This window comes from Cucumis melo, chromosome 6 (assembly GCF_025177605.1).
Source record: "Cucumis melo cultivar AY chromosome 6, USDA_Cmelo_AY_1.0, whole genome shotgun sequence".
NCBI lineage: Eukaryota > Viridiplantae > Streptophyta > Magnoliopsida > Cucurbitales > Cucurbitaceae > Cucumis > Cucumis melo.
This window is the reverse complement of record NC_066862.1, coordinates 1,979,931-1,997,407: the sequence shown is the minus strand read 5'-3', so window position 1 is coordinate 1,997,407 and position 17,477 is coordinate 1,979,931. Positions and strand designations below refer to the sequence as shown.

The window sequence follows — 17,477 nt, the reverse complement described above, 5'->3', positions numbered from 1 at the left end:
TATATATAAGCGGTTCGGTTTCAATTCGATTCGACACATATGAGCGGTTCGGTGTAGTTTCTGATGAGATTTTTTTTTCATCTTACGGTTCGGTACAATTTCAGCTTCAAACCGAACCATAAACACCCCTACTATTTGCTACACGATTATGTTTGTATATATAGATACATAGATAGAGAAAGAAATTTGTTAACCAGTAATATATATATATATATATATATATATATATATATATATATATATATATATATTATATTGACTCTTCCTCTGCAATTTAGGATTGAAGAATTGTAAAAACAATAAAACAAAGTGTAATTTATTTTTTTATAAGAAAATGAACGAGTTTGTCTTTTATGTTTTTTTCCTTGCTGTAGTTTCTTATAATTCTTAAAAAACTCACACACTTTATCAATTTCAATTATTTAAAAGCTTTTGTTTTTCCTTCTATTTTTGAACCAAGCAAACAAGAGATTCATAAATTTTATTTTAAAAGAGAATCAGTTAAAAGATAAGACAATTTTAAATATTAGAAAAAAAATTAATTACAACATGTTTTACAATTTAAATAGGCTATAAAAAAATTAATAAATTTTACTATACTTTATAAATAGCATTAATCTTTGATAAGAAATTTGTCTACTTGCAACGAAGCGGAAGTTGAGTTTGTGACATTTAGGGTTTTAAATTGTTAGAAAATTTTATCATTTTAGAGCCGTTGATATCTATAATCTCTAACCAACCATAGGATATTATGACCCAAAAGACATCGAACACTTCGATAATATTCGGTCTAATGTTAAGATTTGTGAACACTGAATACTCAAAATTGGATTCTTGATCCTATTTGTGATAAAAAATAATTCATTGACATCTTGTATTTCATCCATCAATATGATTTGGAGGTGAAATAAAATAAGAGGAAGCACTATACAAAACAAAATGTACAATCTGATTAGGGAAAAAAAGGCTTCAACTTGTGAAGAAAATGGAAGATATCTAATTTGGGGTTATCCTTTTTACAAAATGCCCAACAAACTTACCAGACATCACAATTGGAGTAAGACCTTCAAATGCACCGTCGGGAAGAAAGTTCATCAATGTTACCTAAAAAAAATATGAGCTAAACAAGACAATTGCTAACTAAATGGATTGAAAAGGTGGGGAGTGAAAGTTGATCTCTCATCACCTGCATCAGTTCTTTACAAAATGGCGGGCGAGCATTTTTCCGATCTCTAAGAAACTAACCTTTTCCCTTCCTTCGAATATGGCTTTAAGTTTATCGTCGCAGTAGATCTCTCTTTTGTTATCAGGATTCTGCAGGCGACGACAATGAAATATATCGTTATGTCATGGCTTGGATCACAGAAACTCCCAAATTATCAACTAAAATAACAATGTAAAGCTCTTTGGCTCTAAGCCGTTTGTGTTTTCTTTGAAAACTATGAGTAATTGCGTGCAGCTCAAAAAGTTCCCCCATAAATTTTACGTATAATATTTCACAAATCATAGGGAAGAAACTTAGAATGAAAGAATTGTACAAATGAATGCAAAACTAGAGAGATAAAAAATTAAGCCTACAGAAGGAATCCACAACTAACTACATGAACGAACTCCATTCCAAAAAGAATAATATCTTCAAGTTATGCTAACTCTGGCTAAACTGTCGAGCTCACAAATAAATTACAGGGATCAGTACCAAATCTTTCTTAAGTAATATCAATTTCAACCATTTATAGAGTAATACTATTACTATATACTAGTTTGAACCTTATACTTTTTGGTTTTGGTTCATTTTGGTCCCTATACATTCAACTATGAGTCCGTCCTTCTGATCTTTATACTTTCAATTATGGTCTCTATACTTTCGCTGAGTTGAGGTACTAAGCCAAATCAATGACCATCAAAGGACCAATGTAGTATTTAAAACCTACTATATAAGTTAATCCCTATATCAAGTGTTTCAACCTTTTAAGTGTTAAGCATTCTCATCGAAAAAGGGAGGGGATTGTCAATGCCCAGAAGTCAGCTATATATCTCCAAGAGTCCATCGTGTAGATATTCCAAAGATTTTCATCCCCCAAAGTTTAAGAAAGAACAACAGGGAATTACCAGTCTAAGTACAAGCACAATTGGCCATTGCACAATTTAGATAAGCAACAACACGGTAACGAGTACTTCCCGAAAAGATTCCATCTCAGTTCAGAGGTAAATTTTTCTTTTTTTGGAACGAAAATATAATTCCTCAGATGGCTTTGCATCTACCCGGATCATGGAGAAAACTGGTTCCTCGACCTCAGCAATAATAAGCATTGGGAGCACCAGTTATGGATGAAACCTCCATACTCCATTTTCCTTCAGATTACTAAACTTTTCCTCATCGGAAAAACTAAATGACCCCCATTACGGCGGGGAGAGAAACCATAGATTTCAGTTTAGAGGTTAACTAGTTGATGCAATTCCTGGATTGGAAGTTGGAGGTGCATTTTAGCCTATTTGCACGTCCATTTTTCCACCCAATTCCCTAGAAACCAAAACGGTTATAAGCTACGAACCTGAAGGTTGTGGAGCTTGATGTAGGACCAGATCTGCGTGACGGCGTCGGTGCGAGAAGCCTCCGATACACCCAAGAAGTTGCTCAACGCTGGAGAAACCTGGGTGACCTTCAGAATCCCCGACGGTCGAGACGTTCCCTTTTTTATTTTCGGCTCGGGCGTGGCTGCAACACCAGCAGCAGCAACGGAGCTCGGAGGAGTCTTCACCTTGGGCAGCTTCGTCTTCGGCTTCGTGGTCGTCTTGGATTTGGGAGCGGTGGCGGGAACGGTAGCAGAGGATTTGGACGGAGCTAAGAGAGTTCTACAGGCTCTGAAAACCCTTAAGCCATTGTTGAATCCAGAAGACATTGTAACTCGCTCGGTTCTTGCAGTCGGTTTCCGGCGGAGGGTTTAGTGGAGGAGATGAATCGGGAAAAACTCGCCGCAAAACCAAGGGCTCCGTTGTAAACTACAAACGTGAAATTTGGACTGCCTTTGGACCGTTTGCTTGCCCTAAGGGGGGGAACTGCTTCCTTAAATGCTTTTCGGATCACCCACCTAAAGTACATTTATATTTATCAACCAACTTTATATTTTCCTATATTATTGAGAAGCTTTGTTTTACTACTCTACGTCTCAAATACATGCATGCTAACTCAAACGTATCGTTTTTCTTTAATAATAATCGAAATAGATTAATCAAATCACATGCACTCTGGTTATTGGCGCCTCTGAACGACAACTGAACTTAGTTCTAATTCAACTAATTAATTTCATGCTTGGCAAGAATGAATTTATTAAGGACCAACAAAGATATGTGTCCTGCTCACATTATTGATTTTTGTATTTTAATGTTAATTTTGAAATGTCATATTATAATATATATTAAACAATGTTTTATCTTAAGCAAAACATTGTTATAGTGTAGTGGTTGTGTCTCTTATTTTATTGATCTGCCACTAATTAACCTATGCATCTTAAGTGAAGAGAAAAATATAAAGATGTTGAAATTGAAATAGTCTATTCTTAATATAGGAAATAATTGTGTACTATCTTAACAATTATAGTCACATTGATAATTACATATGTAGTTTACTGAAGATATGCGGTTCGAATCCTCGTACTATCACACTAGAAAAATCCCAATCATACTAAAATGAAAACACTAGAGTTATAAATTAAAAAAAAAAAAAACCTAAAACTACATGTAAAATATGGTTATAGTTGCAATTATATCATGAACTTTCAGAATGAGAAACTTAGCACTCAAATTTATTAAAGTTTTAAAATTGAACCCTAAAACTTACATAACTGTATCATCGTATTGATTATATAAATTTAAAAAATCAATTTTACTATTGGTTTAATTTCAAATTTTAAAAAAATAGAAAAATTGACGAACTATTTATATTTTAACGACGAAATAAAACCATTAATAATAAATTTAATTATACTTAAAAGTTTTATAAAATATAAATATTTTCCCGTTCTATATATTTATTTTTTTTCTAAAATTTTCTCTTCAACTTTATAATTATTATCAATTTAAGGATATAATTTTAAAACTTTTAAAAGATAGGAATTCAGTTATTACATAAAAAATTTAAGTGTATTTGCAAACACCAACCTTCTTTTTCGAATTTGCCCAAAATAAAATAAAGAAAAAACTCGACGAGGCTAAAGCATCGTGGAGGGAGGCCGTTCTCAGCGGGAAGGCGAGAGCGCGGTTTGAGAAATGGAGGGAAAATTCAAGTCTCTCTCATTGGTGGGAGCTGGAGCTCTCTTCGGTTCTGTTTCTACCTTCTTCATCCTCAAGCTTCTTCACAGGCAAGTTTAGCACTAGAATCGCTTCTTTATCATCTCGTTTCTTCCAGATTTTTTGATTCATTGATCACTCTCAAATGCCTGTTCTGGAGTTCGAGTAATTATCTGCGAAATTGAAACCCTAACGACACGGATAGTCTTCTACCTTAAGCTCCTATCATTTGGAAGAAACAGAACTTCTGATTATGTTTTATCTTCTATATCATGGTAGTTTCTCTCAGGGATACTGATAATTAGTTATCAACTTTGCAGACAGATCGCGGATCAAGCTGAATCAAAGGCAACCAAGTTGCGTGGTAAGTAATCATCGAAACAAATATTAAATAGAGGTTTTCCACCATTCCAATGGCCCATTCAAAGGAAAACTTAACTAAACACGATGGTTTATGTAGCACAAAGTCCATTCAGGGCTGATTCACGGTTCAGTTTTTTGTGCACTCCGCAGTCGAAGCTTTAGTTTATATTGACTTATTACATCTTAGCATACATAAGTAGACTGCGAGGGTTACATTAATGTTGATAGTCTTCTATGATGTGGTTGTTCAGTTTTTATTTCATTTATATTTTCTTGTCTTTTTTTATACTTCTGAAAGAAGTCCATATCTCATCGTTGAAGTGCTCTAATAGTCTAATATGTAATAAGTAAAACACAGTAGTTTTATTCTTGATTGAAATTGATGTGGTCTTGTATGTAGATTTTATGATTTCATTGTAGAGAATGATGACATCAATGCTCATGCCTCAAAATGTTGATTTCAATGTTTCTCTTGGAATTTGGAATTTACTCAAAGCAAATTTTAGAGTATTTGTTTCTTGAAAATTTCTCAATAATATGATTTTTGTTAATGATTGTGGAAGATATCTTATTAAAGAAAAAAATATAATGATTCTTGAAGGTAATGGGGATATGGTTGAGACTACTGTAAAGGGCAGTCCAGTTGTTGGGTGCACCAATCGTGGACTTTCTGATGTAGACCTTCTAACTGATGAAATTGTTTCTGAACAACTAACAAGGTATTTTTATTTTATTTTGGAAGGTTTGGTTCAATAAGATAGATTTGGAGTGTTTCTTTTTTGGAATCTTTTGGTTTTTCAAGATTTCTTTTCTCGAGATCAATCTATTTCTTTTAATCCTCTATTAAATTCCGACCATTTGCACAGGGTTCTATTTTGCTATCCACTTGTTGTTTTCTTTTTCTAATATCCCTCGTTAGATACCATCTTCCTTGGGTTAATGTTGTTTAAACCTTTGTAATTGATTCTACTTCCTTAAAGTCTGGTTGAATGTATGGGAAATGGCTCCCTGATGTACGCAATTAATGTGAGATAAATAAATGACTTAGGATTTCCTTGCTTCATCAAGGTATAGTCTATCACTAATTTTATTTGCTTTTAACATGTTAGTTATGTTCCCGTTGTCCTTAGGAACATTCAGTTCTTTGGCCTTAGCTCACAGAAGAATGTGACTGCATCCTATGTTGTGGTAATTGGTCTTGGTGGTGTTGGGAGTCATGCTGCTATGATGCTTCTTCGATCGGGGGTTGGCAGGCTTCTCCTTGTTGACTTTGACCAGGTCTTATGCAAATCTTTCAGATGTAGACTTTTTTAGTGTTCTGTTTGATTCTACCTTCTTGTTGAATCTCTGACTTCTGCTACTTGCCAATCTGCATGATTTCTTTCCCTTCTTGTGAATGTGATTTTTAGCGTTCATTAGCCTTTATATCCAATACAATACTTTTATATAGTTTGGCATGATTTTCCTCAACTCAATGTCCTAACACAACTATTTTTCTATTTTGAGTTTTTTTTATTTATATCAATTTTTCGTTATGATTATGTATAAGAAACCGACTCTTGTTATATACATTGGTTATTAGTACATTATATCGACATCTAAATGTATGAAAAAAAATTAATGCATCTATATTCTCTCTTGTAGCTAGTATACTCATTTGATAATTGCTTGAAAAGGTGTCACTTTCTTCTCTAAATCGACATGCCGTTGCAACAAGAGCAGATGTAGGTATCCCAAAAGCTCAGTGCCTGAAGGAGCACTTTCTATCCATCTTTCCAGAGTGTCGAGTAGAAGCAAAAGTGCTATTATATGATGCAACATCTGAAGAAGAAATTCTTTCTGGAAAACCTGATTTTGTTCTGGACTGCATTGACAATATTGATACAAAGGTGCCTATTTATCTGCAAGACTGTAACTTGAGATAGTTTTTTTTTTTATAAATTATCCTTTTATTATTTTCATCACAATTATTATTTATTGCCAGTGGCTTCAATGTTGATGCTAAATTGATATATAGGAGGATAAATAATGATGATGGTATTTAGAAAATTAGTGTACTCAGAAAATATAAACAAAGCATTACTTCACCGTTTGTTAGGTTCGTTTACCAAAACTGTTTGACGACCTTACTTGAACAGGATTTTTTCTATAGGTTGTTCATCTGTGTCCTCGAGTTCTCTTACCAAAACTGTTTGTGAAATGGTGCATTTGGGCGTGGGGGTATTTATAGGGCACCTCCTGTTAAGTTTACATTTGCGAGAAAGAATAGGAGAAGGAATAGGGGCCTTAAAGATGGGAGCCACTTTTGATCAGCTTTTGTCACCATAATCTACTTATTTCGGCAGTCCCAAGTTAATTAACTAAAAGAAATTAGTTAGAGAAGAGAGTTATAAAGAAGGAATGTATGTGAAAAGGTGGGTAAGGTAGTTATGCTGTATCCAACGTCTTTGGACTAGGACTTGGAGAGATCAAGTTCCTCATATGTAACCTAAGTTCATAATGAAGGATTAGAAGAACTACCATCTGGGTGATAAGTTATGTAACGTAAGTTTATAATGAAGGATGAGAAACACACGTGTAACTTGTGTAATGTTGTTCTTTTGGTTTTGGGTGATAAGTTTTCCCTGTAGCAAGCTTTTTGGCAGAAGGAATAGTTTGTTTATTTGCATTTTAATCATTTTAAGCAATCGATATGGACAATTTTACTTTAATTTATTTATGTTCACATTTGGATGTGATTGTCTGTTAGGAATTTTGTTTTTAAATGCTTTGTAAATCATGTGTGACAGGTATCACTTCTTGCTGCATGTGTACGTAGGGGATTAAAAGTATTATCAGCAACAGGAGCCGGAGCTCGAGCTGACCCCACAAGAATTCGTGTGGCTGATTTAAGAGAGTCAACAAATGATCCATTATCTCGAGCTGTAATGTTTCTTAAATGTGACAAGAGTTTTTTAAGCTAACATTTTTTATATGCTGTCAGATTCCTTTGTTAGAAGGTTGCATCATAGAAGTTATTGGTATCTGGATCATGTTTTAAATTGAACTCTTAATTTAGAGGATGGGTTGTCATATATTTTGGCTCGTATGAACTCCTAAACCACTTTTTCTTTATTTTAATATTTGGGAATCAATTAGAACTAGAAGGTAAGAGTGTGACGTAGTTAGTTAAAGAGAGATTAACCTTTGCTAGTGAATAACTTAAAAGCATTAGGAAAGATTGTTTTTGTGAGAAGCAGATAACAACTCATTTTTCTTGTGTTGAGTTATTAATATGCCATTGTACCATATGCCTGTCAATTATATTGGAATTCACCAACGTTTTAAACCTCCTTTTTGAAATTTAGGATGTGGCTATTTGTTAAATATAGGTGAGGCACCGTTTGAGGAAAGGTTATGGCATTGAAGGGGGCATTCCTGTTGTATTTTCTTTAGAAAAACCCAAAGCCAAGCTGCTTCCATTCCAAGGACCAAGCGGAGAAGCTGAAAATCCTTCAGATTATCAGGTGAGGAATTTACCTGTAATATGAAGTGATCATCTTTATATCTTTAGAGCAAGGCCAACGTGCGTTGGAATATTGTATATAATTGCTTCCGAGGTTGATATTTCTTGACTTTACAATGAAGGAATATTTTTTGTACCAAAATGTTACTGTCAATAAACACATTTTAAAATTTTATCCTGATATCAGATAGTTCCTGGGTTCAGAGTTCGCATCATACCCGTTCTAGGTACCATCCCTGCAATTTTTGGACAGGTAATGGCCTCATATGTTGTGACACAATTAGCAGGGCTTCAAGTGGAAACAGAGCCTGTCGTTAATTTGGACACGGATCATTATAGGTTGCTTCATCAGCGACTCATTGAGCATGAGGAATCATTGTATGGCACTGCCATGCAAGTCCAGGTGTGAAGGCTTTCAACTGCAGATGAATTTTTTTACCAGTTACTTCTATTGTCCTCTCTCTGTTTTCTTTTGGATTTGTTTGCACGATGCAAGTTACTAGGTTAATTTAAACATCCACATTAAATGAAATGGTGTTGATGTTTTCTAAGTTGGAATTTTATGAAATTTTGAGTGTAGTTTTTAGTCTTGAAGCCATAATTTTGATTGATTTGATCATAACTCACTAGTACTTTAATCGTAAGAATTTAGTATAAAGTGTCTAACAACAAATCAATTAAGTATGGTTCTACACTTCTAGAAATGCTTTCTAGTGCTTTCTGAATGAAATCCTCCTCTCATCAATAAGTTAACATCTATTTTCTTGACTAGAATCAACACTCAGTCGTTGGAATCCATTAGATAGCATTCTAAGGCTGTTTCTTTGTATTTTGATGCAATTTACTGTAGGTAGATGTTGAAGAAGTGATGTTTGTTGCAAAAGAGCTCTGGCATGGAAGAAGTGCGAGAGACCAGTCCGCAAAAGATGTTGGACGAGGAATGTGGCGAGCTATCAATGAATTAATGCTTGTGAGGTATGAATAAGCCGTATTGTTTAGCATGCAATAATATTTGATGTGGATTAAAATAAAAGGTATCTGGGCCACACTCTCCCTTTTCTTTGAACATGTAACATATAATCATCTCCATTTTCTTAAGATATATTTTCTTTGGAGTCTTATATATCTTATTGAGTGAGATAAACATATATTTCACTCCTAATTTATAAAATTGCATAGACAAAACAACGTTTGTTTCCGTACCATGTGACATCGTTTCTCTCGTGTGAATGAGGTGATGCATGTGCCTAACAAACTAACAGAAAATTAAGTTTGTAAGTTACCTGGATTTGTTATAGATGTTCAGTTTCTCTGGTGCTGACATTTTGTGTACGAATTAGGTGGGACCGAGCAAAACCAGCATCCGTGTCTAACTTAATTCTTTTGAAATTCAAAGAGGTAATTCACCTTTACATACCAGATGAGTTTCTGAAAATTATCCGGAAGTAAATTTTACTTTGTTCAACAATTCATCTTTCGATTCTTTTATCTTTCATCAATGCTTCCTTGCACACATTGCAAATAACCAATATTACATTGTTCTCATTTTTATGAAAAAAATTGGTTGAATAGATGTTCTAAATTTTATTTAGGTCCTAAACTTTCATATATTTATGAATATTTTGTTTTTTATGTTCTAAATTTTATTTAGGTCGTAAACTTTTGTGTATTTGTGGATATTTTGTTTTAGGGCCTGATTGGCTTCCTCTTGATCCTAAAAGTACTGGTTGCAATTCATCTAGCGCTGGGAAATTTAGTTTTATGCATGTGATTCTTTGATGCAGGCTGATGAACACGAGTCGTCGACCCTATATGACATAAAGGAAAACGAACCTGAATTCTTTGGGCGAGTAACTGCTACTTTGAAGCGAGCTGAGGTGGAATTTTCTTTATGAGAAGTTAAATTTCTTATTTGGAATAGATAAGGATTTGTTGCTTTCATTCCTAATAGTATCATTTCTATAGTTCAACATGGGAGGTTTCTATTTCTAGGTTAATACTTAATAGTGACTTAAGCCTTAGATTTAGCCCACTGAAATTTTGGTCTACCTAGTTGTTTTTGAGATCATGATTTATTTTGGTTTAATTGTTTTTAGCGATCGTGATTTTTTGTTTTGTTTTTGAGGAAGAGTTCGTGAAATTTGTTCATTTTCTGAGCATAGAATTTTTTTCATAGTTTTCAAAAAGAAAATTGGATTCGAAAGCATAAACTAAGCCGAAGGATGCCTTTAATTTAGAATGATATATTTATTTATAATATATATATATATTATAAATAAATATATTGGTCGGATTCCGATTCGGATCTATTCATTTGGTTGGAGGTACCTTTTCTTCTTCAAACACTTCTCATATGATTACGTGTTGTTTTTTTTACTTTAATATAAATTAATTTAGATGTTGATGTATCCATGTATGTATCTAACTAAATTATTCACTATTCACTGTGTATATTTTTGTAAGGGTTAAGTTAAGTAGATACGTAGCTAAAGTATTTAGTTGCAGTTTTTTAAAAATAGATGGATGGGTTTGTTTTATTTTTTTTAAATACCAAACCAACTAACTATAACCAAATTTTTTTAATGAGAAAACTAAAGTGTTGTTAAAATCCGGTTTCAAAAGAATCAAACATTGGATAACAAATTTTTTTAAAAAAAAAACCACTAAAAAATGGGCCATTGAATATATACAAAAACACCATAGTTGAAAATAATTAAAATGGTTGCGTAGGCATGAAAATTTACACGATAACGGAAAAATGCAAAAGAGAATATTGTATAATTTAGTAGTGTTTTCGAAATAATTCATTTTGATAGTTATCAATAGTTATTAGAAAAATAAACGATTTCCGGATCATGAGAAGAATGTAGAAATTATTTATAACATGAAAATTTTGAAAAAAATATTAAAATCTCTTTTGCATTTTCTATAAAAACAAAATAAATCAACATAAAATATATACTTTTTCTATTTCATGTTCTATTTATTTCATTATTTTCCCTCTTCTCACCTATCTCGACTATGTTTGTATGGTTATGTTCATTTCATATTTCTCTCCTAAACTCTCTTTCATAGATTTTTGTATCATACATTGACTTTTTTTCATTACCATTCAATCTAACCAACTAAAGTTTTAATATTAAACAAATTTAAATATAAAATGTTTCTTAACTTTTTTCAATCATCTAATTCTAAAATTTTGTGTATATATTAATTTATAATTTATTATGAAATGTTAAAAAATTTATTAATAAACATCACTTCGTAACACTTAATAGCGAGTTTTCTCTAAAGTGTTTATACACAAATCAAATATATTATTGATTACTTTCAAAGTTTATGAATTTAACGTAACACAATAAGTTTTGTACATGCATGTTTATTTTGTTTTTTTTCTATTTATTTCTTTGTTTTTTTTTTTTTTTGTTCTGAGTGCACGAGGAGAACATATTGAACAAACTTCTTCGTACTTTTCTTATTAGAATAAATCATCAAACATGTCAAGCAAAAAGAAATAAATCAAGCTACCAAGGATTCAAATTACCTTCTAAAATATCTCTAAACCCTAAATTCTCTAACTATATTGACAATAATAAATTTTTGATGAGAATGCATATCAAGAGCTTCATGTGTTCAATGATGAACACCGATTATGATTATAACGAGGAAGTATTAGCAGTATTTTGTTACATAGTAAAAAAGAAACTAATATACATTAGAATTTTAGGAGAATTGTTATGAATAACACAAAAGAATAAAACTATTTACATCGTATAGTAAAAATTTCAAAAGGACAATGGAGAGTTTAATGACTTTTTTGAAATTTTTTCATAAAAATCAATCTAATATTTCATGTTAACCTAAAATGAAAATATTATAAATTTAATAAAATAAAATGGGGAGGGCAAGACATGAAATAAAGGATTATTACTTATGCTTAATCATGTCCAAATTAGATCAATTAATTTCGATTAGCGCTCACTTAAGCTTTTTCTTTTTATATTATATAAATTGAAAAAAATGAAAAGAGAGGGAAAGGAAAGGAAAGGAAAGGAGGGATAGAACGAAAAATGGGGAGAGGGAAGAAGAAAGCGGCGGGAAGTTCTGAACCCGAAACAGTGGCGCTTCCAAGCCCCGATTTCACTCAATCAACTCATCTTAATGGCGATTCAGCCCCTTCAATCTCTAACAACAATGGCAGTGAACTCAAAATTTCATTTCCACATCCACCTTCTTCACTTCACAATGCTTCTGTGCAAATTCCACTACCCACCGACGACGCCGGAGTGGTCAACGGCGAAGACAATGCCGTACCTGATGTTTCTGCTTCTGAACGTACTAACCTAGATGAAGGCTTCTTCGAAGTTGAAGCTATTCGGCGGAAAAGAGTTCGTAAGGTATTTCGGTCTCTTCCGCCATTGTATCTACTTGTTCTAGGATAATGTTACGTTTTTAGATATATCATGATTCCATTTGTAAACAGAATTTGGTAGACAACTGTGGATAAAAAATCAGCGCCTGAAAGTTGGTTAGGTATTTCGGTCTCTCTATCCGTAAGCTGTGGATATTATGTTAAGTTTGTAATATGGTTATGTTTTAGGAATTGGTTAGCTATTTTGGTCACTCTATTCGTAAAATTATGGAATGTGAATGTACTTGCGAAATTGTAGATGTTTATGAGAGTGTGTTTATTTGTGTATTTCCCTTCTATTTCGATTTACTGTGGAAATAGCTTTTGATTCCGTTGTTTTGTTATGGAATTAGTTTGGCGTTTTACTCTCGGATTTGTTGTTTTGGCGATTTTGTCTCTGGATTTTCTTTGATGAGTCTGATTTGAGTTTTTTTTTTTTCGGATTCATAGGGACAGCTTCAATACCTCGTCAAATGGTGTGTACGATTTTGAGGTTTTTCTGTTTGTTAATTGTACAGTTCTTTCAGCTATCGATGTGATTTGTTCTTGATATACGTGAAAGTAGCTTCAGGAATTTGTTTTTGACAGGCGTGGTTGGCCAGAGACAGAAAATACGTGGGAACCCTTGGACAATCTCCAATCATGCTTTGAATTTATTGAAGAATATGAAGAAAGGTTCTTGGACCTATTCAATTATTTTTTATTTTGTGAAATGATTGCAGCAAACTTATGGCGAATGGAATTGTAATTTAGAAAATTTCCTCACAATTCGGGACTGATACTGTGTTGTTCAGGTTTTGTCACTCGCGATCGGGAAAGCAGCGGAAGCGGAAGCGCAAGGATGGAGACGTTGAAAGTGAATCTCAAGAGGAAAAAGATCTCCAAATTATAGCTATTGATAATGTGACGGATGTAGTTATCAATACTCTGGATGATCGTCTATCTGCCGCTCCATTGAACAAGAAACTTCATCGTGATCTTCCTATTCCTCAAGAACCGTTAGACTCTATTCATGAAGGAGAGTTGGATGAGAAATTTGATGGAAGTAGAAAGAGAGACGAATATGATGTGAAACTTATCGACTTCAATGCATCGATGTCTGGGAATATGGTTGATTCTGATAAAAAAACAGTGGCTTCTAACGATGTTAGCCTTGTTTACGATGTTTCCAAGGCCGATTGCGTGGTGGGTTCTGCTCAGGGAAGTCACTCCACTGGAGCCAAGAGAAGGAAGTCCAGTAGGGTGAAAAGGTTCACGAAGGATTCAGCCTTGTCAGAACAAGGATTAAAACAAAATGCAGCAACTGTAGGCATTGAGCCTACTGATCCAAGCGAACAATTAGGACCCCAGAATCCTAGTTCGTCAGGCCACTCCAGAAATGTGTCTACCATCACAAGGATTATCAGGCCTGTTGGTTATTCAGTTTCAGTATTAAATAACATCCCAGATGTAATCGTAACCTTCTTGGCTGTGAGGTTTGTTATGCAACAGTAACTACTCTTCCTTTGCTTGTTGAGTATTATTCTATCTGAAGCAGTGATTGTGGATCTCATTTTTTTGCATGCAGGTCGGATGGAAAAGAAGTGACGGTGAATAACAAATTTCTTAAAGCTAACAATCCACATCTGGTAATTGATCAAATTTCCGTACTTTACCTTGCATATTTTTCTTCAATCGGTATTTGACTTGCTAGTATTTACAACTACTCTCTCACTGCAGTTGATTAACTACTATGAGCAACATCTCCGATATAATCCTACATTATGAAAGAACTGCACTTGTGTCTGGCCACCACCATCATCTTCGTGGTTTACAAGCTGTAATTTTGTAGTTTTAGGAGATTCAGTGAAATACATTATGAATTCTCGGTAAATTTTCAACTGTCAAGAGGAGATCAGACTATTTTCCGTCTCCGTTTAATTCTAATATGGGGATGAATGGAAAGTTATATTCTTTTTGAATATTGAAGTTCCTATCTTAAACAATTTAAAGACTTGGTGAATCGAACTATGAACTTGTAACCCCCCTAACAAAAAAAAAAAAAAAACAAAAAAAAATCTCCAAGGGCAAGAGGCTGTTTGCTCATAACCTTGCAAGACATTGTCATTCGTTTCCCCTATAATCCTGCTTTTACAGATATTTTCCAGTGTTGCAGTTTACTGTTCAAGTGATCCTATCTGCTACCCAGATGCTGAGTGTTCAATGAGCTACGGGATGCTTATTTATCAGGTTCTTTCTTGGTCTCCATCCATATTATTTTATTATGTCAAATAGAATAAAGTACAGGTATTGGACGGTTCTGGACTTCCAACTGCTCCCGCAAATAATAAATCTGAACCTCTTGACTTTGGCATATTATTTTATCTGTATGCCACCTATGATGTCATTCAAACACATTTTTCATTTAACTAAATGTCATTATCTAACATCATTTAATTTTAATAAAAATGTAAAAATAATCAGGTGCCTTTCTTATGGTACCTGATTATCCATCCTACTTGGATAGACTAGTCCATCATCACCCACAAAGAAACATCGTCTCCTTTCTATTTCTTTCAATTGATAAGTAATTAGTTACTCATCAAGCTTTAAACAGTTTGCTCAGGTTGGCATCCAATCCAACCTATATTCTCTATAAGACTTGATTAAAAAAACTGAAATTCTCCAGTCTTCGTCATTGATCAACTAATATGCTGACCTTCATAAAGCATGAAAAGGAGTCAAGCTTTTCCAAAGTCACTCCTACCACCAACAAACAGCCTTTTCCCCTCTCAATATCACTCTTTTGCAAACCAAGTTCTGATTCAGATAAAGATAATGGGATATACTACTTCAGGGCCATCTCCTGTTGTACCTTGTATCATAGTTGGATTTCTGGGGTTGATAATATTTTGGCCTACTCTTTCATCCATCTGGGAAAGCATAGAACCTCTACTTGAACTGGGCATTTGGGTTGCAGTGATTCTTCTTTTCCTCTTACTGCTTGTACACTTTCTTTCTATTTTCTTTCCTGTTCTTCATGCTTCATCCACTTTTGCAGTTCAGCATTCCAGCAGCCCTGGCTACGATGCTGATGGATTCGGTTTCGGGTCAGGAGCATTGTTCCTAGGTCTTCTCTTCCTTGTCCTCTACTATCTGTTGTAATCTTATCCTAGTACTAGAATGATATAGCTTTCTCTTAGCACTTCTACATGTATGCTTTTGTATACATATTCAGTTATCCATCTCTCTTGCTAGTAGGCAAAGTGACTTACTTTGACCAACAAGAGAAACAAGCCTTGCCCATGGAGTCTACTAATATATTTCAATGAAAATTTAAACACTCTATGTTCGTGTGACTAATGAGTTGTTGAAGACATCAAATTTAAAAGTCAGGGATTGGTTTAAGCAATTTTTGTTAATTGAACGTTTCCTTCACTGCGTTGGAACATATCAGATTGTGAATCTCCACCATGTTTTTGAGCTATATGAGATTCTGAGTGATCTTACCAAGAACAGTAGCGCCTCTCTAATTGCTCAATTTCGAGTTGAGTTGAGTCCTGTTCAAGGTAGCATAGTTTGTTTTGTGGCATTTGAATTGAACATTCCATCAAGAGTAGTGTAAGGCATGGAATAAGGATAGTTCAAGAGTTTCAAATTGAGTTGGGCAAAATCCAATCTGATTTTTATTTAAACAGAATTCCATAATGATTGGGAATTTTGTAGGAATTTGCATTTAGTTGAAACTAATTCCATTTTAACTGGAGAAAGAATAGGAATTTCAGTTCTCAATTTTCAATTTTAATTATTGGTCTTTTTTTTCTTTTTTCTTTTTTTTGTTCACTATTTAATTTGATCACCGAATAGGAAAATAGGATAATATATCAATTTATATCCGAATTAGTAATTTATAATTTTATTAATTAAACCCTTGAATTTTGATTATCGAATCAAATTGAATCCTTAGTGATGACTAACTTCCTTTGTGAATAGTCGATGCATCATTCTATTAATCTAGAACTTAAGAAGAAATCTACATAATTGTATATGTGTAAGATTTGTATGGACAATTTTCAAAGATGGTAATAATAAAAGGTCTAAATAAATTTCATTATGACAATTGAGAAGTTGATCATAAACAATTACATGTTGGAATGAAATCTAAAGAATGAGTTTTAATTGATTGTATGGATTGATATTTTTTCTAATATGATTGATCCGACGTCATGTCTATGTTAGATTATACATCCTTTACGTTTAAATCATACAAGTAATTAATTAAAAAGAAAATTAATAGATGTTTTGAACTTTTAATTAATTTTATGTCTGCTAAATTTAAATTCAGCATTGAATTTAAGGAATGTTTAGGTTACGTTAAACCTATGAAATTTTAGAGAAGGAGAATGCATGTATCTCTTCAATATAGAAATAGATACCAAAACTAAAATTTTTGAAATTTCTAGACTTTTAAATTAGAAATGATGTTTTCAAAGCTAATCAAGCCAATTTTCAATTGGCCAAAAGCCCACCATTTGAATTGGATTCATTTAGGATTTCAACTCTCAAGTTAGTCTTGGATATAAGATTTTGAGCATGTCTTTGACCACTGACTTTAGTCGTTTGTGTAAGATAGTAATGTGTAATTGATGTTTGGGTTTACAAGTGTTCCTCTTAAAATTTTGAAATTGTTAGACCTACTTTCATTAGATAGTTACACTATCACCAATCGAAACTGTAATTGATGCATAAGTTCATTATCCACCTAACTCCTTGATGACTTCTTTATGAATCATTTGTTGAGAATCTGAACAATTTCAAATTTAATTATTTCAAGGTTTCTCTTCTTGGGTTTTCTAATGTTTTGTATGGGTCTTGGAGGAGTCACTCATATGTGTTCTCTAAGATTTTCCATATGACTTTTATGTCTTTCAT

General features: G+C 33.3%; 3 protein-coding genes across 5 annotated transcripts; 2 read left to right on the top strand and 1 right to left on the bottom strand.

The window, feature by feature from the left end:
- Positions 1-843: 843 nt before the first annotated feature.
- LOC103483375 (upstream activation factor subunit UAF30-like) lies at positions 844-3,098 on the bottom strand. Its single transcript, XM_008439975.3, has 2 exons — positions 2,553-3,098; positions 844-1,314 (listed from the first exon to the last, which is right to left on the bottom strand). The coding sequence occupies exons 1-2, from the start codon at positions 2,898-2,900 to the stop codon at positions 1,192-1,194; spliced, it is 471 nt and encodes a 156-aa protein (XP_008438197.1). The 5' UTR covers positions 2,901-3,098; the 3' UTR covers positions 844-1,191.
- Positions 3,099-4,157: 1,059 nt separating this feature from the next.
- Positions 4,158-10,274, top strand: LOC103483373 (tRNA threonylcarbamoyladenosine dehydratase). 2 transcript variants are annotated; one of them, XM_051085931.1, is made up of 11 exons: positions 4,158-4,362; positions 4,612-4,651; positions 5,252-5,369; positions 5,781-5,928; positions 6,327-6,539; positions 7,440-7,574; positions 8,022-8,156; positions 8,343-8,558; positions 9,006-9,130; positions 9,496-9,553; positions 9,940-10,274. In XM_051085931.1, the coding sequence occupies exons 1-11, from the start codon at positions 4,267-4,269 to the stop codon at positions 10,048-10,050; spliced, it is 1,395 nt and encodes a 464-aa protein (XP_050941888.1). In that variant the 5' UTR covers positions 4,158-4,266; the 3' UTR covers positions 10,051-10,274. The 2 variants fall into 2 exon arrangements, with proteins under 2 accessions (XP_050941888.1, XP_008438196.2); XM_008439974.3 differs by having other exon boundaries at positions 4,159-4,358; positions 4,608-4,651.
- A 1,918-nt stretch (positions 10,275-12,192) lies between these two features.
- On the top strand, positions 12,193-15,753 carry LOC103483372 (chromo domain protein LHP1-like). 2 transcript variants are annotated; one of them, XM_008439972.3, is made up of 6 exons: positions 12,193-12,552; positions 13,017-13,042; positions 13,155-13,241; positions 13,361-14,041; positions 14,134-14,194; positions 14,286-14,568. In XM_008439972.3, the coding sequence occupies exons 1-6, from the start codon at positions 12,226-12,228 to the stop codon at positions 14,331-14,333; spliced, it is 1,230 nt and encodes a 409-aa protein (XP_008438194.3). In that variant the 5' UTR covers positions 12,193-12,225; the 3' UTR covers positions 14,334-14,568. The 2 variants fall into 2 exon arrangements, with proteins under 2 accessions (XP_008438194.3, XP_050941889.1); XM_051085932.1 differs by having other exon boundaries at positions 14,134-15,753.
- The last annotated feature ends 1,724 nt before the right edge of the window (positions 15,754-17,477 follow it).

Coding starts and splice junctions, on each gene's coding strand:
- LOC103483375 (XM_008439975.3), bottom strand. CDS start 2,900: ATGTCTTCTGGATTCAACAATGGCTTAAGGGTTTTCAGAGCCTGTAGA. Junction 1,315..2,552: donor TCAAGCTCCACAACCTTCAG/GTTCGTAGCTTA, acceptor CGTCGCCTGCAG/AATCCTGATAACAAAAGAGA.
- LOC103483373 (XM_051085931.1), top strand. CDS start 4,267: ATGGAGGGAAAATTCAAGTCTCTCTCATTGGTGGGAGCTGGAGCTCTC. Junction 5,929..6,326: donor TCCTTGTTGACTTTGACCAG/GTCTTATGCAAA, acceptor TTGCTTGAAAAG/GTGTCACTTTCTTCTCTAAA. Junction 7,575..8,021: donor ATGATCCATTATCTCGAGCT/GTAATGTTTCTT, acceptor TGTTAAATATAG/GTGAGGCACCGTTTGAGGAA.
- LOC103483372 (XM_051085932.1), top strand. CDS start 12,226: ATGGGGAGAGGGAAGAAGAAAGCGGCGGGAAGTTCTGAACCCGAAACA. Junction 12,553..13,016: donor GGCGGAAAAGAGTTCGTAAG/GTATTTCGGTCT, acceptor TCGGATTCATAG/GGACAGCTTCAATACCTCGT. Junction 13,242..13,360: donor ATTGAAGAATATGAAGAAAG/GTTCTTGGACCT, acceptor TGTGTTGTTCAG/GTTTTGTCACTCGCGATCGG.